Source organism: Ylistrum balloti, unplaced genomic scaffold, assembly GCF_031769215.1.
Source record: "Ylistrum balloti isolate Yb309-2 unplaced genomic scaffold, AGI_CSIRO_Ybal_v1 Utg370244, whole genome shotgun sequence".
NCBI classification, from domain to species: domain Eukaryota; kingdom Metazoa; phylum Mollusca; class Bivalvia; order Pectinida; family Pectinidae; genus Ylistrum; species Ylistrum balloti.
Genome location: NW_026782197.1, coordinates 8,650 through 33,609, shown reverse-complemented (window position 1 = coordinate 33,609; position 24,960 = coordinate 8,650). Strand labels below are relative to the sequence as shown.

The window sequence follows — 24,960 nt, the reverse complement described above, 5'->3', positions numbered from 1 at the left end:
TTATTGCATAATTATAAAATCCATTTCTTGATAATGAGTGATGATATTTACAAGATCTAAAGTATAATTGCAAAACTGATTGACGGATCAATGATATTTCATAAAGACTGGAGATTCTCTTAATCATTGGATGACAATGGTACAGCTGACAAAAATGCTGCCTTATTGTCTCAATTAGTCTAATTCCCACACAATCAAATTCATATGTACTTAAATCATAACATGATATCTGATATACACAAAAATCATTACATTGTATTTTGTATGTACCAAAATTATTACATTGTATTTTGTATGTACCAAAATTATTACATTGTATTTTGTAAGTACCAAAATTATTACATTGTATTTTATAAGTACCAAAATTATTACATTGTATGTACCAAAATTATTACATTGTATGTATATACCAAAATTATTACATTGTATTTTGTATGTACCAAAATTATTACATTGTATTTTATATACCAAAATTATTACATTGTATTTTGTATGTACCAAAATTATTACATTGTATTTTGTATGTACCAAAATTATTACATTGTATTTTGTATGTACCAAAATTATTACATTGTATTTTATAAGTACCAAAATTATTACATTGTATTTTGTATGTACCAAAATTATTACATTGTATTTTATAAGTACCAAAATTATTACATTGTATTTTGTATGTACCAAAATTATTACATTGTATTTCATAAGTACCAAAATTATTACATTGTATTTCATAAGTACCAAAATTATTACATTTTATTTTGTATATACCAAAATCATCACATTGTATGTTGTAAATTACATTTGTCTTAGATTTACAACTTTACCTCTAACCACAATTAAGAAATATACAAGTGTTTATTATTTTAATTAGCAGAAGTCAATAAAGAAATAAAATAAAATTCTGACAGCGTCTTAGAGGCAGAGGTTGTCACAGATGTTGTAAGTTAGGCACTCATTTTGGATGGTAATTATTGAAAAAAATATATATACTGTACAAAAAAATGTCCCTAGGATATATTGGTTAAAATGAATTATATACATTATGGGTATGTATAGATGAAAATGGTAGGCAATATAAAAAATATATATAAAAGTTATGTACATTTGTTTACCTACAGTCTGTGTTTACAATAAGGAATGTACATTGTTTACCTTAAGATCTGTGTTTACAATAAGGAATGTACTTCGTCTACCTTAAGATCTGTGTTTACAATAAGGAATGTACATTGTCTACCTTAAGATCTATGTTTACAATAAGGAATGTACTTCGTCTACCTTAAGATCTGTATTTACAATAAGGAATGTACTTTGTCTACCATAAGATCTGTGTTTACAATGGCTTACATATGATCCGTGTAACACTATGAAATGCACTGTTTATCTTAAGTATATTTTTTTCTGTTCACAAGGACAAAAGAATCAAGTTAAAAAAATTTTTCCTCCATTTCATTTCAAAATTTTTCTTTTTCATAAATGAATGTGACATTGATTCTAATGTCTAATTCACCAATACAAAATTGGAAATTGATATAAAAATTTCCCAATAAAAATTTCACAAGGAAAACTAGCTATCACCAACAGAAAGAACAAAAATGAAATGACCAAAGAGAAGTAACTTGCATTGGGAAACAATATTATCACATTTTCACAGTTGTAAACATAAAATGTCACCATACAGTATAACTCTGTGCCAACCGTATTCCTGAAACATGATATACATACCAAAGACATACCCCTATTACTTACTGATAACAAAAGACCCAATTTGCCTGTTACAATCACCTGGCCATTGATCCCCTACACAAAACTATACCTGGATTCATTTCTGGAAACTTCGTCTTAATTACATTAACATACATGTTTATAAGGTTGTAGAACTTGAAACCAGTAATAGTTTTTAACAAATTTCTGATAAAGATGTTCGGTTCATTAGAAGAAGTTGTTTTGAATTGATTACAAAAACATTTTACTCCAGTGATCTTGAATATATAGCATTTCTTACGAAAACCTTGTCAAAACTTTATTATCCCAGGAACCAATAAACAAATTATTCCAGACTGTCTAGTTTGGCAGAAATAAAAATGTTTATGAGTAAAGAAGCCTTGCCCCTGTCACTCTGAATTGGATTTAAGTTATTTCTATTTGAAACTTTGTTTGGCCTCAGTTCAGGGACCTACAAGTCTTGTATCATGTCGTGTATTAACTGGTTTTACAGAAGAGGTCTTTTGATAGAAAAGTTTAAGGACGACGGGCAGGCAACAGTAGCTGTACCACAGCATAAACACACTGTGCCTTTGATTTGCACCAGGTGAGTTCAAAATAAATGTATTTTTTAAGTTACAGAGATCTCTAAGAACTAATGAAGATTGTTGATGAAATAAAACAGATTTTCTTTGTGATGCTCCCAAACCTTCATCTCAATCGGAAGAAAAAATGAACAGCTAAAACCACTGCCAACAAAGTCATGCTGATTTGTGTTGTTCCAGCACCAAGCTGCAAAGGAAAACCAGCAAAATCAAATGTTTGGCACTGTAACCAGAATTATTGTAATGGAAATCTCTTACACCAGAGTCAAGATCAAACTGGTTTATATTGATGCATTATCAATATCAACTGTTAAGTATATCACTCTGACAAAACGAATATGTCATGTATAACACCATGACAACACTTAGTGTCATGTTATATCACCCTGACAACACTTACTGTCATATATAACACCCTGACAATACTTACTGTCATGTTATAACACCCTCACAACACTTACTGTCATGTTATAACACCCTCACAACACTTACTGTCATGTATAACACCCTCACAAGACTTACTGTCATGTTATAACACCCTGAAAACACTTACTGTCATGTTATAACACCCTGGCAACACAAGCTGTTGAATATTACACCCTGACAACACTTACTGTCATGTTATAACACCCTGACAACACTTATATGTCATGTATAACACCCTGATAACACTTACCGTTGTGTAGTAGTTACACCGGTCGCCCTGACAACATTCTATGCAGTGCCAGTCGCGGTACCAGTCACGCATACATTTAAGGCCCTTACTGGCACTTTCTGCCTCGCATCTATCTTTCCTGTCACATGATTTCGACACGTAATGGTAACGTTCACTCCTGGGCTGCCAAAACTCTGGCTCTGTAAAATATCACAAGATTTCACTGCAACAGTAGCTTATTTCTAAATCTGCTTTGTATCAATTTTTTTTGTTTTTTTTTATATCAGGGTTTCTCCTTAGTATCTGAATTAAAAAAATCAAAAATTCAAATTCCTTTTTGCTGTCAATGTGGAGTGTGACAAATGGATTATACATATCTATATAGTTAAAACTATGTTAAGGAGTAAAAATCTCACGTTTCCACATAATCTGTGTGCGACATGCATCCTGTGTCTCTCTACACTGTATGGTAGTCTTCACACATTTGTCCATATTGTTTGACTGTGCTGAACACACATAGCACTCCAGGCCCCAGCCTGCAATTAAAGACAATCTGTCATAAAAACAAGTTTATATACCATAAAATATAAATGTTATACATTTTAATATCTGTGATAACCTTATGTGTGAGGAAAAAAACCTGGAACATAGAAACATGAAACAGATGTTTTCATACTACAATTTACCACATTCACCTTTCATTTAATTTCCTTTGTGATTTTTGTTTTGACAAATTTTGAAAATTTTTTACTTTCAGTAGTAAAATCTTAAAGGTGATGGTACAAATTGTATACGTATGACACCACTTTATCACAATCATGGTGTTTGATTTTAACCAAATGTACGTGAAGGGTGATAGTACATATACAATGACAGCAGTAGTCATTGAGCCAGTTTTCCTTGAGTCCTCACAGAATATTTGACAAAATAGGAGAGAATATTAATCTAACAAATCTAAATTAGTTTAAATAAACTTTCATATTATCTATTAACTGGAAACATTCAAATCTTACCACTGCATGACATTTTTTTAAAAATCCTTATGTGAACAATTTCAACTTGGACAGAGAACAGATATAAAAAGATCTTGCGATGTCAGGTTCATAAGAAGTAAGTGTTTGGGTAAAGTCTGTGAAGATAAGATACAAATTGGTTCCCAAATTTTTAGTGTTTGAAATGCCATTTCAATCATATAGATCACGATTATTATACTGTTCTAGTGAAACTCACAGGAGAAAGATGGTCCCATGAGAAAGTAGAAAAAAGGCACCTTAGTAGAAAAAGAAGCTTCATATGATGTGAATTGCCAAATGGGCAGTAATCTTCCTCCATACTCCAGGGGTAATGATCACCTTCGCTCTGCAAACCACTAGCACATGTCATGGCAAAATTGAGGGCACACGCAAAATAATTTAATTGGAGAGAAAAACTGACCAATCACAGACTGACATGCTCCTTTTGAAGATTACAATGTAGTGACACCCAACTTCAAAGCCATTACAATATACTGTTGTATGACCTGGAGATTAGTTCAATGTAAATCAAAGGATCAAACTAGTCTTTTCTAAACCTACAATTTAGCCATGACATGTTCCAGGGGAGCAGAGAGCAAAAGTAACCATAACTCCTGCAGTATCGGGGATAAACGGTAATTAAAGATACAAATATTCCATATATTATAATTTTGCCCCAATAAATATTACATCTAGCTTGTACGTTCCTGTAAACACAGGGCTCTTACACCCCATTTTGGGACTGGGGCCCGGGGCCCTTTGAAATTGGGAAAAAATAATGGTGTTTTCCTTAGAATCGGGAAAACTTGGGGTCTAAATTGGGAAAAAAAGATACTATTTTACATTGGGAATGGGGCCAAATATCGGTCCCAAATCTGGAGGATCGAGAGCCCTTAAAATATTGAATTTTTTTTTATATTTATATACATTTATATATGTCTTAGCATGACTATATATTAATATGTTGGACAATGTAATGGAATGGATTAAGGAAGAAACCATTCAATTCATGCATTTTCAGGCCTTCAATTCTTGATCTATGACAACACCAAAATGCCTTGTCAAGACATTCTATAACTGCCTAACCATTACACCACCATAACAATTGAAAAAAAGATGCTTGAGAATTTTATTGAAAAACAGCTAGAATTTTTTTTACATGATCACTGTCTAATTACAGCAAATAAATGTCATTAGTTGCAATATAATATACATTCATATCTGCAAATTGTCTTAATAACACACATTGAACATTACGACATATGATGCATTGTGTTAATGTATTGATATTTCAAACATTAGATTAAGGACGACACTGTATTCTTATTTCTACACATACATGTATATAATTATTATTCTGATAAAGAGTGTGATGTTTTTATAATAGATCTTGAAATTTAATACATTCATAAAAAGATATATCTGAACAAAAGGAATTTCTATAAGTAGGAAAGAAACAGTAATATGTCACATACAACACTTATTCTGATAGAATTAATCTTTTTGACACAAATATCAATCTGAGTTTTGATCTTATGGCTGAGCAAAATTTTAAAAGTAAATCGGGAAAACGACAGATCCCATTCTTTTTATTTTTGTTCAAATTGATTCCTTCAGATTAGAAATTCCTTTTTGTTTTCCTCCTGTTCTTAACCAGTGACCTGCCAATTTCTTTTTAAATTGTTTATATTATATGTAGGACCATAAACGGATGTTGGCCAACAGATCTAGCGGAAGCGTAATATTTGGGTACTTTCAGAAATAGAAAACATTTATACATTGTATGTATATATTGAACCGCTTAAAGTAAATGAAAATGCTTCAATATTTTATCGGTATGTCAATATATAATGGAATAGCGCAGTAAAATGTCTAAATAATTGCATTATGAGTCAAATTACCGCCATTGGACACACCTGTGTTGGTGTTTACCTGAGAAAAGCTAATCAACGCTAACCGAAGTATTATTTAATTAATTATATAACTATAATACTTACATATAGCTGGAAGACCTTGGAGTATAACGATTAAAAACAGGGAATTCATTCAAATTTTGTGCAGATCTTCAAACCAGGAAATCGTCTTTCATACCTGTGTACCTGTAACGTCCCGTCTAACTTTCGATTCTGTACAAGACGCGACGGTCCCCAATATCCGCCAATGACTCATCTTTCGGACAGTTATCTCCCTTCTCATTTGAGGATATTTCTTATCTTTTATCTTCATGTTTGTTTTCGTATTAAGATGAGGGAAACAAATAGATAAACATCATGAATAAACAATACATACATATTTTTTTTTACCCAAGCATTTACAAGTTTAAGATGCAAGTTGATAAACTTCTTTTCCGGAGAATCGTTAAATTTTCCGGTTTCATTGTTTACAATTAACTTACTAGACTTCCGGGGAGGAGCAATGGATGTAAACAAACCAGGTTTGGTTTAATATTAAAAACTAAACATGGCAAATAATACCGACCAGGGAAGTGGGTCAGAATATGTAAGCTTTGTGTGTCAACGATGTCGGCAGCCACTAAAACTTGATCATTCGTTTAACACCATCAACAAACAGTTATTGACTGAATTGACAGGTGAGAATCGATCGTCAGACCATACAGATCTGTACTTTTTATGCAGAAGACAGATTTTTACACAGACATATTATACTCGCGATCGTTGTTAAAACGGCTTCATTGATTTACATCGTTATGACTCTATAAATAGAATTAACACTTTAATAGATATATAGTACAGAACTAAATTATGAGAGTCCATATTATGATAATTCAGCTCATTGCTATTTAATAGAAGCACAAAACGTATGCCTATAAAGTTACAGGGTTCCAAAAATAGATTTAACCACCGGCTGTACCAATAAAGGAGAGATGTGTGGAAGAGATTAACTTTATCATATAGTCGAAATTATTTGACTCTCTATCAACTTTTTTATTAGAAAGTTAATGGAATAACTCAGACTAACTACACCACTGAGTTAATTTTTTAAAAAAAATATACCAGGTGTACACTTACATCAATGTATGACACAAATCTTTATTTATTTAGGTACATGTATGATATACTCTACAATAGAGAGAAAGAGAGAGGAGAAGGCCATTACCAGTCCTTATCGCTTACTGTTTAAACATAAGACAACTGATTGTGATTTTTTTGATTTCAGCACCACTCACAAAAAATGTGGACCAAGATGAAACCATCAACATATTTAAATCAGGAAATGAGGTACTTATCTCAGAGTTACATTCCTCTGACAATTACTTTCAGTTAGCTATAGCTGATCAATAGATATTAGCAGTATTTGTACATGAAATGATTATGTACATGTCATACTGTTTTATTAGGTCCAATTATTTGTAGATCTAGATTTTGATCTTCAGGGGCCACTCTGTCAGTTTCAGGATCGACCTATGTAACTATAGGTGATGATCCAAGGTGTGTGGTTTGATGCTTCCTATCCAAAGTTACCATACTGTGTTGTCCTGAGAGATAACCTTATGATCATGATGTTGTTACTGATACACTAAATTATTGTTCTTTGACATCCTGGGAGATGACCTTTGGACCTGATCATGACATGATAATTGATATGTAAAGTACAAACTGAGATATTAATGTTGATATTTGATCTTCTGCTTGAACACAGTCACATTGTTTATTTCAGAGTTCAGGGAAGCACCCTGAAGATAATATGGTTGTGCAACGAGTCATTCCCCCAAGGTAGGTAATTCAGGGAGTTATTTCCCCAAGGTAGGTAATTCAGGGAGTTATTTCCCTAAGGTAGGTAATTCAGGGAGTTATTTCCCAAAGGTAGGTAATTCAGGGAGTTATTTCCCTAAGGTAGGTAATTCAGGGTGTTATTTCCCTGAGGTAGGTAATTCAGGGAGTTATTTCCCTAAGGTAGGTAATTCAGGGTGTTATTTCCCTAAGGTAGGTAATTCAGGGAGTTATTTCCCAAAGGTAGGTAATTCAGGGAGTTATTTCCCTAAGGTAGGTAATTCAGGGTGTTATTTCCCAAGTAAAGTAAATTAAGGAGTCATTTCCCAAAGTAAGGTAAATTAAGGAGTCATTTCCCAAAGGTATGTCACTCAGGGAGTCATTCTTCCAAGATATATAACTTCAGGAGTCTTTTCCCCATGTAAGGTAAATTAAGGAGTCTGTTACTAATGGGTCATTCAGTCAGGGTATTTAACTTAAAGAGACATATAATGTCATATAAGCATTTAACAAGTTATATACTGTGCAACATACTTTGTGAGCATTGTCAGAAATCTGTTTTTTTTCTTCAGTATTCTGTATGAGGAGGAGGCAGGGCACGACTTTCTTCTACTGGGTGAGACAGGGTCAGGATATACAGACAATTTAAGTCACAGGGTCAAGGTGAGTATCACAGGGTCAAGGTGAGTATCACATTGTCAAAATGAATATCACCAAAGTTAGTATAACAAGGTCAAGGTGAATCACAGTATTTCAAGGTTAAGGTGAGTTAACATCCCTAGGGTCAAGGTAAGATGGCAGGTGTATCTGTTATAGAAGTGTTATGATAGATAATGGGATGGCATACACATTATTCAGATTTCTGATGTATGTTTTTTGTAGGTAAACAGTATCCTGTTTGATATAATGTCTGGCCAGTCTGATGTTGATCATCCTCTCTGTGAGGTAAGTGTATCGTGTAATGGAAACTAAGTATACATACCTTGTGTTACAGGTGTGTCCTGTGTTACAGGTGTGTCCTGTTTGACAGGTGTGTTCTGTGTTACACGTGTGTCCTGTGTTACAGATGTGTCCTGTGTTACAGATGTGTCATTTCACTTGCAGTTGCTTGGTGTAATTCTGTGAGGGCCTCTGATCAAACTTCATACACCATGATATATGATGTAATATCTTGCATAATAGAAGTGGCAGTGTCAGCGGGTCAAGTTCAAGGTCACCTGTTTTTGTTGTTAGATAACCCTGATTTTGATCCAACTTCACACATAACACTTATTCAGGATCATAATATCTCAGACAGGTTTTATGGTTCATGTAGGGTCAAGGTCATCTTTGTTATCACATGTTTTCATTTTAGGAGTGTTTTGACTGAACTTCTTGTACTAAAAAATGATTATAGTATTCAGTATAGTATGTTACAGGCTTCCGGGTTGTAGAATCAAGGTCAAGGTCAACTTATCTACTTTTAGAAAATCTTTTTCATCACTCACCGAGTTTGCAGTGAGTGTTTTACAGATTCTCTTGGATTTCAGTTTTTACACTTCTAAAGGCTGTAATTACGATTAGCTTCAACGTGAAGTCTGAGTCATCGTTTCTCAAGATATTGGGATGAAAGTGGACACACATGATCAACTTTATGCACATCATGGTCAGTTTAGTTTGACCCATTAGGGGATTAGTATCATTTATAATGCCTTTGTATATATAAGATGGAAGATTTCCAGCATTTTTATCCTTACAGCTACGAGTATTTAACGTTATCTTTATTTGTATTTACAGGAATGTACCGACAATCTGCTAGATCAACTCGATCACCAGCTCAAGATCACTGAAGACGAGTGTAAAGATTACAGGTATATTGTCTGTGGTGAAGACTTTAGTCAAATGATTCAGAACGCTTTCACCCATTTCTGTCTCAGAGTTTCTCTTCCTGAGGATATGAAAAGGTAGTAATTACATAGGGTCCCCAGCCTAACCAGCTCCAGTTTTCTACAAGTATTATAGTTTCTGCCAATTATGAAATTCCTGGTTTTCCAACTCCGCCAGCATTAGAATGATCTAAAGGGGTCCGTATATATCTTTGTTTACATCTGTTATAAAATTATCATTATAATAGTTTTATCAATTTTTTCATGAGAGGGTAGGTGACTGTGTGTTTGTATCAGAAGCTTGATGTTCATTCTTGTCTCAACCAGTACTACACATGATTAGATTTTGCTGGTCATAAGTCAAGGTTCAGGGTCATAAGTCAAAAATGAAATGAGACAGGCACCATATATGATCTCTCATCTCTTGTTGACTGGTGAATAAGGAAATAAGTTTTCTACCTTCTGAGATCTCACTGAAAACATTTAGCTCTGACATCACTAATACAGTTCATGACATCAATAATCCAGTGTCTGGCATCACTATTACTGTGTCATGTTAAAAGTCATGTTTGTGACATTTGTGTCATATGATATGAATGACATAATGACATAAATGACGACACTGACAAGTCGTGTGATAAGTGATGAAGGATATTGATCTGTTGATTGTATTTGTTTAGAGAGTTTCTTGAGAACCTGAGTACATCTGAGGAGAACCAAGAGGTAACAGGATTGGACGATGAACTCAAACAAGTAAATATACATACAACACTACTTTTCTTAAATTCTTATCTCTCCAAAAAAAATGTGAAAATATCATCTAAACATAGGCATGCTTACTTATCAAAATACAAATGATGAAACAACATTGTTCTTTAACTTCACAGCTGGTTTTGTGTTTTTCAAAGATAAACATTTTCATTTGCACTTGATTTCATGGCTAATTTTGCTCGTAAAATCTTCTGGTACTATTATCCATGTCATTTGTTCATTTTTTTATTACTAAGAAATTGTGGATTCAAAGTACACACAAATTCAACAAAAACGAATCCCGTTCAATTTTATCACAGTTATTTAGGATTGTATGTTGACTGGGCAAGTAGTTTTGCTATATTTGTGGTTAATGAATATAATGTGTAATTAAATAGCCAGAAAATATTTTGAAAGTGAATGTTATGCTTGTAAATATTGATAAAATATATATAGACAAATGTAAAATTGAATATTCAGACAACCGTGAAATATATGAAAAGTGAAATTTTACAGCTATAGTATATTCACATTACCTGGATAAACCCATCACCATTTTAATCACTGCTATGATGATGCAGGAAGAGATGGTGTGACAGTATGTATTATATACAAGTATAATTTACTAAATATAATCATGTGACAGTTGGCTGCTGAGAAGGAAGCCTTAAAACAAGAATTGGAAAATGTGGAACGAGAAAGGAAGGACATGACGAGACAAATAGAAGCTGAGAAAGAGATTGCCAAAGAGTTAGAAGAGGAAGAAGAAAGGTAGAAAACTTCTGTGTCAAATATCAACATCTGTATCAGTAACATGCTTGATATAGATACTTTAACATCTGTGTCAAATATCAACATCTGTATCAGTAACATGCTTGATATAGATACTGTAACATCTGTGTCAAATATCAACATCTGCATCAGTAACATGGTTGATATAGATACTGTAACATCTGTGTCAAATATCAACATCTGTATCACTAAGATGCTTGATATAGATACTGTAACATCTGTGTCAAATATCAACATCTGTATCAGTAACATGCTTGATAGAGATACTGTAACGTCTGTGTCAAATAAAAACATCTGTATCAGTAACATGTTTGATATAGATACTTAAACATCTGTGTTAAATATCAACATCCACATCTGTTTCAGTAACATGCTTGATATAGATACTTTAACATCTGAGTCAAATAAAAACATCTGTATCAGTAATATGCTTGATAACTAAAGTAATCATTTATCTTCAGACTTTGTTTAAAGTACATTCTTTTTGCTTCAAGGTTTTGATAAAACTCCAAACAATTGAAAGTAAACTTAGTCTGTGTCAGAATTCTGTTGTTGTTTGTGATAGGTACTGGAAAGAGTATAACGAATTCAAGCGTCAAGTACAAAGTTTGGAGGATGAGCAACGCAGGTAATATCAAATATGTAATGATGTTTTAAGTTAGTGTAACAGTGTAAATCTTGGAGAGGACAGTTCTGTTTGTATAAAGTTTAAAGTCATCAGAAGATATTACTTCAAGCCTAGATTGATTATGGTAGCTTTAGGATTTACAGCTGTGTGTTGGTTAGAGACTTGATGAAGAGTGTGTATCACATTCACACAGATTTATCTACAAGTAATGAAGTGTTGGGGCAGTGTTATGGAGGAATTATACAAAAATACTCGCAAGGGAATAACACCTTACCATAAAAGATTTAGAAGAAGACACTGTAGAGTTAAATAATGAATTAAACTGCATTATACAGCTGTTTGTCCTTCAAAGCTTTAAGTGCATTGTGAGTTAATACAACTGTAAGTTCTAAATCGTGAAACATATAAAACTAAGGAAAATCCAAATAAAAGTCAGAACCCAGATGGGGAGACACACTAACCCCTACATTAGATAAGTACTATTTGAATGAATTTAAACATGACATGCTGGTTACGGGAAACCTCAAGGACGGAAAGTTCACCAGCAGTGTCTACCACCTGTTACCTGAGAGGATTGTACAGAAGACACAACTAAATAGCTACTTCTCAAGTTTATTCATTGATTGAAAGGGGAGACTTTCGTTGAAATTTCTGAATTTCAATGAAAACATTTTACCTTTATTGGCAAACAAAAGAGTAATTGTTCTAAAACCTCAAATTAGTTTGATGGACTTTCATACCTTCTCCTACAATTACTTCTTTATACTTTATCTTCTCCATAATTATCAGGTTCGTATTATTTAGGCGACAAGTACATGAGTTCAGGTCGATGGAAAAATTCCTTGATGCAGTTTTATTCATTATAATGATGGTTGTGTCTCTCCTGTATCAGGTTTTAGTTACTTTGTGTGTGTATGTGTTCTACATCCACATAAGCTGTGCTAGATTTTCTAAATAATGTATTCAAAATCATTTTTATCATACCAGGGGGGGGGGGGAATTCAGGTGTTACCCATGTTGATCTGTACTATCACATCATTTCATGTCACGTCCTGTGCCTCGATAAAATAATAAGGTTCATATTTTGATCAGATTCTGGTTCACACTTACCCTATAGTATCATATTGATCAGATATTCTAGTTTAAAGTATAGTGGCTTTAATATTCATGTGTTGTAGACATTTTCTAGTTTGTAAAACAATGTATTTTTCTTACTATGTTTAGAGCAACTGTGCATTTTTCATTATAAATGATTGATGAATGAAACCTTTTGTTTCATTAAGAAACAACACCATGGTGAACTGCAGGCAGCAGTTCTCTTGTGCAAGTTGTTCTATATTAAAGCAGCTGTTTTAGCCTTGTTACTATTTGTAAATTTAACTGCATTAATGAAAATTAATTGTTTATTGTTTTAAGTGTGGACAACCAGCTTAAATATGCCCAGACACAACTAGACCGATTAAAGAAAACCAATGTTTTCAACACAACATTCCATATTTGGTAAGGCTTACCAGTAAAATGTCAATTAATCAAATCAGATATCAATATAATGTAGATCCTGTAAATCTGATATATGATGATCAATTTAATGTCAGTTGGGTTCACTTAATTAATTTGCAAGTTGAGTGTGTTTTATCACTTCATGTCACATTTTGAGCTTCATTTGATGTTCAAAATATAAGCCAGTTTTTAAAGATTGTTGCTGCTGTTTTCTGAAGAGCTAAACTGATCTTGAGCTCATCAGTTGTTTACACCAGGTACTTGAGATATAAGTCTAACATTTTTTGCCATCATACTCTGATACTGGTTTTTCTTTACAGGCACAGCGGTCACTTTGGGACAATAAACAACTTCAGGCTAGGGAGACTTCCAAGTGTTCCTGTAAGTTTTAATCTAAAACAATTAAAGTTTGGCAAAAAATGACAATTCAATTAGCCACAACCTTGGTGGAAGATATTAATGTTTGATTCGACTTCTAGAAAATTTCAGAAAATTACAAATAAGAGATAGATTAGTGTCATATTACATACTTTACTAACAGAATTTAATTTGGGTGTATAGAATCTTATGCTATTCAAATCACTTTGCATCCGTGGTGCATCGATACAGCCATAAACAACTTTTGTTATTGCTATTTCTTGAGAAGTCCTGGATGGATACAACTTTCAAAGAGTATATAAAGATCAAACAATGGTGGGCGCCAAGATCCTTCTGGGATATCTTGTTATAGCTAATTTTCAAATCCTTTTTATGTTTGTTTTTTATTCTTGTTGTTTTCTTGAAATTAAAATCTGAAAGTGAAATCTCAGGAAAACATACTGTGGAAGAGATCCATGAAGTATCTCAAACTGTAGAACAGAAGTCAGGGTTCAGCATCATTTCATTTAAATGTCTCCAGTCTGACAGGGTTTTAAGTTAATCTCAATATCACACGTTCACTGTCCCGAGTTTTCAACGTACATGTATTGACTTAACAGCCAGCTTAACTCTAATTTTGTTTATCAGGTGTGTAAACTGATGAATTATTCAAAGTTACTATCAGAATGACTGTTTGAAGGATCAGAGTTTGTAACATTTTTCACAAAATTCCCAGCAATCAGTTCTTCTATTTACTTTCAGGTTGATTGGAACGAGATCAATGCAGCGTGGGGACAAACTGTTTTACTTCTTCATTCACTAGCCAACAAAATGGGGCTGACATTTAAAAGGTTTGGAACTTTGGATGAACTCTTGATCATATAACATCAACAACATGGGAGGTTGGGGGAGGGGTGGGGAGGGGCGGGGGTGGGGGGCAGACATTCAAAGATTTCTATAAAACTTTGGACTCAATATGTAGAGAAAGATACTAGAATTTACTGATCACGATGTATATTACAACTCTAACAGCTGATCATGATGTATATTACCACTCTAACAGCTGATCATGATGTATATTACAACTCTAACAGCTGATCATGATGTATATTACCACTCTAACAGCTGATCATGATATTACAACTCTAACAGCTGATCATGATGTATATTACAACTCTAACAGCTTACAATGATTTTCATTTCCTAGGAGCTCTGTGAAAATCACAAGGTTTTAGAGGTGAGGTAAATTGTAAAACTTGTGACTCCTTCCGTGTGAATAGAAACTTATAAAATCCTATATCTTGTAAGGTATAAAGGTATACAGATTCTGTACTTCATAAATCACTCTGAAGATAGAATACAAAACTGATGTATCAGAACATTTCTTACGTTTGCCTTCCTATTTCAGCCAATGTCTTGTGTTACTTGTGTTAATTTGTTTCTGATAGCATAGATTAACTTGTTTTTTTCCGTTTTTTTAAGATATCGTTTGGTTCCCTATGGTAATCATTCCTATGTGGAATCGCTCACTGACAAATCCAAAGAATTACCTTTATACGGCTCGGGAGGATTTCGTTTCTTCTGGGATACAAAGTAAGATACAAGCCTGACAGTATATTGTAGAGTGTACCACACGTCACTACCTAACTTATTGCCTTACAGTCTATTGTAGAGTATACCACACGTCACTACCTAACTTATTGCCCTACAGTCTATTGTAGAGTATACCACACGTCACTACCTAACTTATTGCCTTACAGTCTATTGTAGAGTATACCACACGTCACTACCTAACTTATTGCCTTACAGTTTATTGTAGAGTATACCACCCATCACTTCCTAACTTATTGCCTTACAGTCTATTGTAGAGTATACCACACGTCACTACCTAACTTATTGCCTTACAGTCTATTGTAGAGTATACCACACGTCACTACCTAACTTATTGCCTCACAGTCTATTGTAGAGTATACCACATGTCACTACCTAACTTATTGCCTGAGTGTCTATTGTAGAGTATACCACACGTCACTACCTAACTTATTGCCCTACAGTTTACTGTAGAGTATACCACACGTCACTACCTAACTTATTGCCTGACATTCTATTGTAGAGTATACCACCCATCACTACCTAACTTATTGCCCTACAGTTTACTGTAGAGTATACCACCCATCACTACCTAACTTATTGCCTTACAGTTTATTGTAGAGTATACCACACATCACTCTCTTACTTATTGCATTACAGTTTATTGTAGAGTATACCACCCATCACTACCTAACTTATTGCCTTACAGTCTATTGTAGAGTATACCACACGTCACTACCTAACTTATTGCCTTACAGTCTATTGTAGAGTATACCACACGTCACTACCTAACTTATTGCCTTACAGTCTATTGTAGAGTATACCACACGTCACTACCTAACTTATTGCCTTACAGTCACTACTATTGTAGAGTATACCACCCATCACTACCTAACTTATTGCCCTACAGTTTACTGTAGAGTATACCACATGTCACTACCTAACTTATTGCTTTACAGTCTATTGTAGAGTATACCACACGTCACTACCTAACTTATTGCCTTACAGTCTATTGTAGAGTATACCACACGTCACTACCTAACTTATTGCCCTACAGTCTATTGTAGAGTATACCACACGTCACTACCTAACTTATTGCCCTACAGTTTACTGTAGAGTATACCACATGTCACTACCTAACTTATTGCTTTACAGTTTATTGTAGAGTATACCACACATCACTACCTAACTTATTGCCTTACAGTCTATTGTGGAGTATACCACACGTCACTACCTAACTTATTGCCTGACAGTCTATTGTAGAGTATACCACACGTCACTACCTAACTTATTGCCTACACATTGAACTTTTTCCCAAAAATTTTTTTACATTGTTGATTTAAGTGATCATTCAATAAACAAAAGTTTTCTAATTTAATTGACCAAATAAGTCTTAAATTAGCAGATTTTGCTGGTGGCCAATTTTTGGTGCATAACAAATCTTCAATAAATGTTTAGATTTTATGAAATTTTTTTCCCAAAAAATTTTTAATTTTGATTTAATTCAAATTTAATTTAATTTACCAAATAAGTCTTAAATTAGCAGATTTTGCTAGTGGCCAATTTTGGGTGCATAACAAATCTTCAATAAATGTTTAGATTTTATGAAATTTTAAATTCTAATTTTGATTTAATTTAATTTAATTTTCACTCTGTTTTCAGGTTTGACCAGGCAATGGTTGCATTTTTAGATTGCCTACAACAGGTTAGTTTCTATTGAATAATCTCATGTATGTAAGCATCAAACTGTTTTCAGTTGACATTCATCGCTATATGAATGCCAACAGGATAAGGAGAAATTACATTATACATTATAGTCCTTCATGTCCAATTTGCCTTTATCCAGTTTCCCAGGAATGCCAACTAAAACCTGTTCAATGCTTAAATCTATCATTCAGTTATCATCCAATGGGAGACAATCTCCATTTGTTTACATTCATTACAATATTTCTGTGCCAATGGCAATTCATGAGCTGGTAATTGCACTATTAACTGTGGAAAAGTTAGACTATAGCAATGCTCCACAAATGTTTGTGTAATTTGATGTAGACAGCCGCGAGATTAATTATAGTGTCTGTAAATCTGCCATTTTTATGTGACAGATCTGGCAGTACATGTAAAGTTTGGCAAACTTGTACATCATTTTATGTCTACTAGTCCACCTATCAGTTCTAAAAAATCCTGTATTGTGGGTAATTTTTGTTGTGTAGAACAAAATTTGGTTTTGATTTGGAAAGCAAATTTGTATAAAAGCAGTAGTCTTTGATTTTGATGATTGTTTGGGTTGGATATATCTAATATTCCATGTGAAAGTTTCCGTCGGTCTGAATGTGTGTAGCAATCGAGTTATGACGGATTTTGAAAATGAAATTTCTGTCAGGTGATTATCGTGGATATTGACGATAAAAGTTTGTGATCACTATTTCTTATGAATTATTTGACAGATTCCCGTGGTCAATCATTATTCTGAACAAATTCTGATAAAAATTTGAAAGACAAGGGAGATGTATTTTATTTGTCCAATGTTTTAGATATTTTTGAAATTGACAAAGATAAATGGAAAAAGTTTTGCACCTTACTTGTTACTTCAGGCAAAACTGACTGTCCGCTTTATCAAGTTTTATTCTTTCAATCAAGTCTATCTGCATTTAGAAGATTGTCTGGGCAATAATTTCAATCTTTGTCACCAATTGATGATAAATCTCTTCTCTGTGTTATTAAATGTCCGTATATTCATTTCAGTTTAAGGAAGAGGTAGAGAAGGGTGATGCAAGTTTCTGTTTACCATACAAGATGGAGAAAGGCAAAATAGAAGACAACAGTTCAGGGACGTCTTACTCTGTCAAGTCAGTATATATTACCACAGTATAGAATTTCACAGGAATGATATATTTACTATTTCACAATACGCAAACAAGATCACAAAAAGATATGAAATAATGAGACACATGTGTATTAAATGTTCTTTTACATCCAGACCATGAAAGTTTAATCTGGTAAAATATCATTCAATCATTTAGAAAAGAAAATTGAAAAAAAAAATTGCCAAACAGTATTTATCTACCATTCTGTGAGGCCACAATAGCTGTTTTGGTGATAGGCTCAACCTCAAGTGTAGATAATGGGGTGTTGTTTGATGTCTTATATTGTGGTTCATGTTTATTCGGAAGATTAGAAATGGACCGGTCTATGTTGTTATAGTTAGATACTTGATATATAGTCAGGACATTTTATTTTATTACTCTGGAAAGCATGTGATGGGCCTCCTGCATGTTGTTCATTAAGGTAGCCACCAGTTACTGCAAAGAGACGCAACCTCAAAATATCCCGGCTGTTTATGGGGTGATTAATCTGACAAAACAAATCTGTTCCGTGATCAAACTGTAGAAATTATTCTTTCTGTTTTACTTATATGTAGTACGATTGTTATCTCTTTGTCACACATATCCCTATGTATGTGGTCACACATACCTCTATGTCAGTAGTCACACATATCTCTAAGTATGTGGTCACACACATCTCTATGTATGTGGTCACACACACCTCTATGTATGTGGTCACACATACCTCTATGTATGTGGTCACACACACATATGTATGTGGTCACACACACCTCTATGTATGTGGTCACACACACCTCTATCTATGTATGTGGTCACACATATCTCTATGTATGTGGTCACACACACCTCTATGTATGTGGTCACACACACCTCTATATATGTGGTCACACATACCTCTATATATATGGTCACACACACCTCTATATATGTGGTCACACACACCTCTATATATGTGGTCACACATATCTCTATGTATGTGGTCACACATACCTCTATGTATGTGGTCACACATACCTCTATGTATGTGGTCACACATACCTCTATGTAAGTGGTCACACATACCTCTATGTCAGTGGTCACACACACCTCTATATATGTGGTCACACATACCTCTATGTAAGTGGTCACACATACCTCTATATATGTGGTCACACATACCTCTATGTATGTGGTCACACATATCTCTATATATGTATGTGGTCACACACACCTCTATGTATGTGGTCACACATACCTCTATATATGTGGTCACACATACCTCTATGTCACTGGTCACACATATCTCTATGTCAGTGGTCACACACACACACATCTATATATATGTACACATGTGGTCACACATATCTATATATATGTATGAGGTCACACACACCTCTATATATGTGGTCACACACACCTCTATGTATGTGGTCACACACACCTCTATGTATGTGGTCACACATACCTCTATATATGTAGTCACACATACCTCTATATATGTGGTCACACATACCTCTATATATATGGTCACACATACCTCTATGTCAGTGGTCACACACACCTCTATGTATGTGGTAGAAATATAGCTTTATCTGATAGAAACCATCCAGTTTATCAAGTGAATATTCTAATCACACATTTTCAGTAAGTTCTGGTTTGAAATTGAGCATACATGTTTAAGGAGACATAATGGTCCTGCTGAGTCTTGTGTTAAAAATTGTATTGAAACCAGATAATCCAGTTACAAAAAAATCATTGTAAATATATAACCTTTCTGCATTGTCTTACTACATTGTGGGTATTCCCAGATATAAAATAATCTCAGTAAATCTATAACCTAACTACATTGTAACTCTATAACCTTACTACACTGTAACTCTATAACCTTACTACATTGTAACTCTTTAACCTAACTACACTGTAACTCTATAACCTTTCTACATTGTAACTCTATAACCTTACTACATTGTAACTCTATAACCTAACTACATTGTAACTCTATAACCTAACTGTAACTCTATAACCTAACTACATTGTAACTCTATAACCTTACTACATTGTAACTCTATAACCTTACTACATTGTAACTCTATAACCTTACTACATTGTAACTCTATAACCTAACTGTAACTCTATAACCTTAACCTATATCATTGTAACTCTATAACCTTACTACATTGTAACTCTATAACCTAACTGTAACTCTATAACCTAACTGTAACTCTATATCCTAAATACATTGTAACTCTATAACCTAACTACATTATAACTCTATAACCTAACTGCACTGTAACTCTATAACCTAACTACATTGTAACTCTATAACCTAACTACATTATAACTCTATAACCTAACTGCACTGTAACTCTATAACCTAACTACATTGTAACTCTATAACCTAACTACATTGTAACTCTATAACCTTACTACATTGTAACTCTATAACCTTACTACATTGTAACTCTATAACCTTACTACACTGTAACTCTATAACCTTACTACATTGTAACTCTATAACCTTACTACATTGTAACTCTATAACCTAACTGTAACTCTATAACCTAACTGTAACTCTATAACCTAACTACATTGTAACTCTATAACCTAACTACATTGTAACTCTATAACCTAACTACATTGTAACTCTATAACCTAACTGGGACTAACACATAACTCTATAACCTAACTTGTAACTCTATAACCTACTACATAACTCTATAACCTAACATTGTAACTCTATAAACCTAACTACAGTATAACTCTATAACTCTATAACCTTACTACATTGTAACTCTATAACCTAACTACATTATAACTCTATAACCTCACTACATTGTAACTCTATAACCTTACTACATTGTAACTCTATAACCTAACTACATTGTAACTCTATAACCTTACTACATTGTAACTCTATAACCTAACTACTTGTACATTGTTACTCTATAACCTACTACATTGTAACTCTATAACCTAACTACATTGTAACTCTATAACCTTATCTATAACCTAACTACATTGTAACTCTATAACCTAACTACATTGTAACTCTATAACCTAACTGTAACTCTATAACCTAACTGTAACTCTATAACCTAACTACATTGTAACTCTATAACCTTACTACATTGTAACTCTATAACCTAACTACACTGTAACTCTATAACCTAACTACATTGTAACTCTATAACCTAACTACATTGTAACTCTATAACCTAACTACATTGTAACTCTATAACCTCACTACACTAACTCTATAACCTAACTACATTGTAACTCTATAACCTAACTACATTGTAACTCTATAACCTAACTACATTTGTAACTCTATAACCTAACTACATTGTAACTCTATAACCTTATCTATAACCTAACTACATTGTAACTCTATAACCTAACTACATTGTAACTCTATAACCTAACTACACTGTAACTCTATAACCTTACTACATTGTAACTCTATAACCTAACTGTAACTCTATAACCTAACTGTAACTCTATAACCTAACTACAGTACAACTCTATAACCTAACTGTAACTCTATAACCTAACTACATTGTGGGTTTTCCCAGATATATAAAAAGTAATTTGTAACTCTGTACTTCTTGCTGACTGTGGGTTTTCCTGGATATAGCTTACTAAGACACTTTTATTTAACTATAACCTAACTGTAACTCTTAACCTAACAGTGGGTTTTAAGGCATTAAATTTATGCTAAACCTAACTACATTGTAACTTGCTAACAATTTTACACTGTAACTCACTATTGTGGACAACTTAAAGTTTATGCTGACAAATCTAAAGTGGGGTCTTGCCTGGGTCACTTACAGTTTGCCACAAAATAAGTTAGCCCAAATATCATCCTGTATGTTCGGACATATCTCATGTACCATGTGTCAGCTCCCGTCTGTCACGATATCACAATTACTGGAAACAATTTGGTTTGGCTTTGTACCGTCAGTCGCTGTTTTATCAGAAAAAGTCATAAACGTCTTGATCCTTTTTTTTTGTTAAACAAAATCATCAGATGAAGCTGTATAACTTGAAACCCATCTAACCTACCGTCACTTTTTTGTTAAACAAAATCATCAGATGAAGCTGTATAACTTGAAACCCATCTAAAGGATGAGATATGAGAAATAGTGTGAGACTTCAAACGACTAAAGAATGAGAAAAGTTTAAAGGGTGAGATAAGTAATATGAGAAATGGTTAGGAACTTCAAACAACTTAAAGAATGAGTTCAGCTGTTGTAAAAATGTTGGTTAAAAAATAACTTATGCCATAGTGAGAAATTTTTGTGAGAACTCAAATAACTTAAAAGCTTTTGTAGAAACTTATAACCTTCCTACATTGTCTCTAAACCTTACACTATTAATGTAAATTAACCTAAGCTGAAAGAATGTTAGAAATTGTGAGAAACAGAATGAAACTTTACACGACTTTGTGATAAATGTCATTGTGAGAAATTATGCGAGATTTGAGTAACTCTATAAGAATGTGATATTTATATTAAATTGATTGAAGATACAATATTGTGTTATATGTTATTGAAGACGTCACTATTTAATTGTGCAATAAGATTGTAGGTTAAGTTCACTGAAATGTTCATAAAAATCATTCTGTGTTTTTAAAAGACAGTTCATGCCATTTTGATTGACATGCAATAAACAAATGGAAATTGATCTATAACCTTACTACATTGTAACATAACCTGTAACTCTATAACCTAACATGTAACCTAACTACATTGTAACTCTATAACCTAACTACATTGTAACTCTATAACCTAACTACATTGTAACTCTATAACTTACTACATTGTAACTCTATAACCTAACTACATTGTAACTCTATAACCTAACTACATTGTAACTCTATAACCTAACTACATTGTAACTCTATAACCTAACTTTAACTCTATAACCTAACTACATTGTAACTCTATAACCTAACTACATTGTAACTCTATAACCTAACTACATTGTAACTCTATAACCTAACTACATTGTAACTCTATAACCTAACTACATTGTAACTCTATAACCTAACTACATTGTAACTCTATAACCTTATCTATAACCTAACTACATTGTAACTCTATAACCTAACTACATTGTAACTCTATAACCTTATCTATAACCTAACAACATTGTAACTCTATAACCTAACTACATTGTAACTCTATAACCTAACTACATTGTAACTCTATAACCTAACTACATTATAACTCTATAACCTAGCTGTAACTCTATAACCTAACTACATTATAACTCTATAACCTTACTACATTGTAACTCTATAACCTAACTGTAACTCTATAACCTTTCTACATTGTAACTCTATAACCTAACTACATTGTAACTCTATAACCTAACTACATTGTAACTCTATAACCTTACTACATTGTAACTCTATAACCTAACTACATTATAACTCTATAACCTAACTACATTGTAACTCTATAACCTAACTACATTGTAACTCTATAACCTAACTACATTGTAACTCTATAACCTAACTACATTGTAACTCTATAACCTAACTACATTGTAACTCTATAACCTAACTACATTGTAACTCTATAACCTAACTACATTGTAACTCTATAACCTAACTACATTGTAACTCTATAACCTAACTACATTGTAACTCTATAACCTAACTACATTGTAACTCTAAACCTCTACATAACTCTATAACCTTACTACATTGTAACTCTATAACCTAACTACATTGTAACTCTATAACCTAACTACATTGTAACTCTATAACCTAACTACATTGTAACTCTATAACCTTACTACATTGTAACTCTATAACCTAACTACATTGTAACTCTATAACCTAACTGTAACTCCATAACCTAACTACATTGTGGGTTTTCCCAGATATATAAAAAGTAATTTGTAACTCTGTACTTCTTGCTGACTGTGGGTTTTCCTGGATATAGCTTGCTAAGACACTTTTATTTAACATTTACAATTTTACATTGACAGGATCCAGTTCAACTCAGAGGAGCAGTGGACAAAGGCATTAAAGTTTATGCTGACAAATCTAAAGTGGGGTCTTGCCTGGGTCACTTCGCAGTTTGCCACAAAATAAGTTAGCCCAAATATCATCCTGTATGTTCGGACATATCTCATGTACCATGTGTCAGCTCCCGTCTGTCACGATATCACAATTACTGGAAACAATTTGGTTTGGCTTTGTACTGTCAGTCGCTGTTTTATCAGAAAAAGTCATAAACGTCTTGATCCTTTTTTTTTGTTAAACAAAATCATCAGATGAAGCTGTATAACTTGAAACCCATCTAAAGGATGAGATAAGTAGATATGAGAAATAGTGTGAGACTTCAAACGACTCGGTTAAAGAATGAGAAAAGTTTAAAGGGTGAGATAAGTAGATATGAGAAATGGTTAGGAACTTCAAACAACTTAAAGAATGAGTTCAGCTGTTGTAAAAATGTTGGTTAAAAAATAACTTATGCCATAGTGAGAAATTTTTGTGAGAACTCAAATGACTTGGTACAAAATTAAAAGCTTTTGTGAGAAACAGAATGAAACTTTACACGACTTTAATGATAAAGTCATTGTGAGAAATTATGCGAGATTTGAGTCATGAAAGAATGTGATATTTATATTAAATTGATTGAAGATACAATATTGTGTTATATGTTATTGAAGACGTCACTATTTAATTGTGCAATAAGATTGTAGGTTAAGTTCACTGAAATGTTCATAAAAATCATTCTGTGTTTTTAAAAGACAGTTCATGCCATTTTGATTGACATGCAATAAACAAATGGAAATTGATTCATCGTAACTTTGTTTCTGCCAATATCTCGTTACACAGTATAATAATATTTTAAATGGAAGAACCTGATTAATTATAGTAAGTACATGTTTTTCAGGTAGTGTGTGAAATGTTGATGAAAGACTATCAGTGTTATT

At 33.2% G+C, this 24,960-nt stretch overlaps 2 protein-coding genes across 2 annotated transcripts; one reads left to right on the top strand and one right to left on the bottom strand.

Annotated features, from left to right (window-relative positions):
* Positions 1–2,403: 2,403 nt before the first annotated feature.
* On the bottom strand, positions 2,404–6,020 carry LOC132552356 (uncharacterized). Its single transcript, XM_060216517.1, has 4 exons — positions 5,972–6,020; positions 3,378–3,497; positions 2,983–3,161; positions 2,404–2,493 (listed from the first exon to the last, which is right to left on the bottom strand). The coding sequence occupies exons 1-4, from the start codon at positions 6,018–6,020 to the stop codon at positions 2,413–2,415; spliced, it is 429 nt and encodes a 142-aa protein (XP_060072500.1). The 3' UTR covers positions 2,404–2,412.
* Positions 6,021–6,434: 414 nt separating this feature from the next.
* On the top strand, positions 6,435–24,797 carry LOC132552355 (beclin-1-like). The gene is made up of 16 exons (XM_060216516.1): positions 6,435–6,564; positions 7,152–7,213; positions 7,653–7,708; positions 8,278–8,368; positions 8,588–8,650; positions 9,482–9,555; positions 10,251–10,323; positions 10,967–11,091; positions 11,678–11,740; positions 13,157–13,240; positions 13,561–13,621; positions 14,360–14,448; positions 15,080–15,190; positions 16,850–16,892; positions 17,930–18,033; positions 24,007–24,797. Exons 1-16 carry the CDS (start codon positions 6,435–6,437, stop codon positions 24,110–24,112), a joined length of 1,335 nt encoding a protein of 444 aa, XP_060072499.1. The 3' UTR covers positions 24,113–24,797.
* The last annotated feature ends 163 nt before the right edge of the window (positions 24,798–24,960 follow it).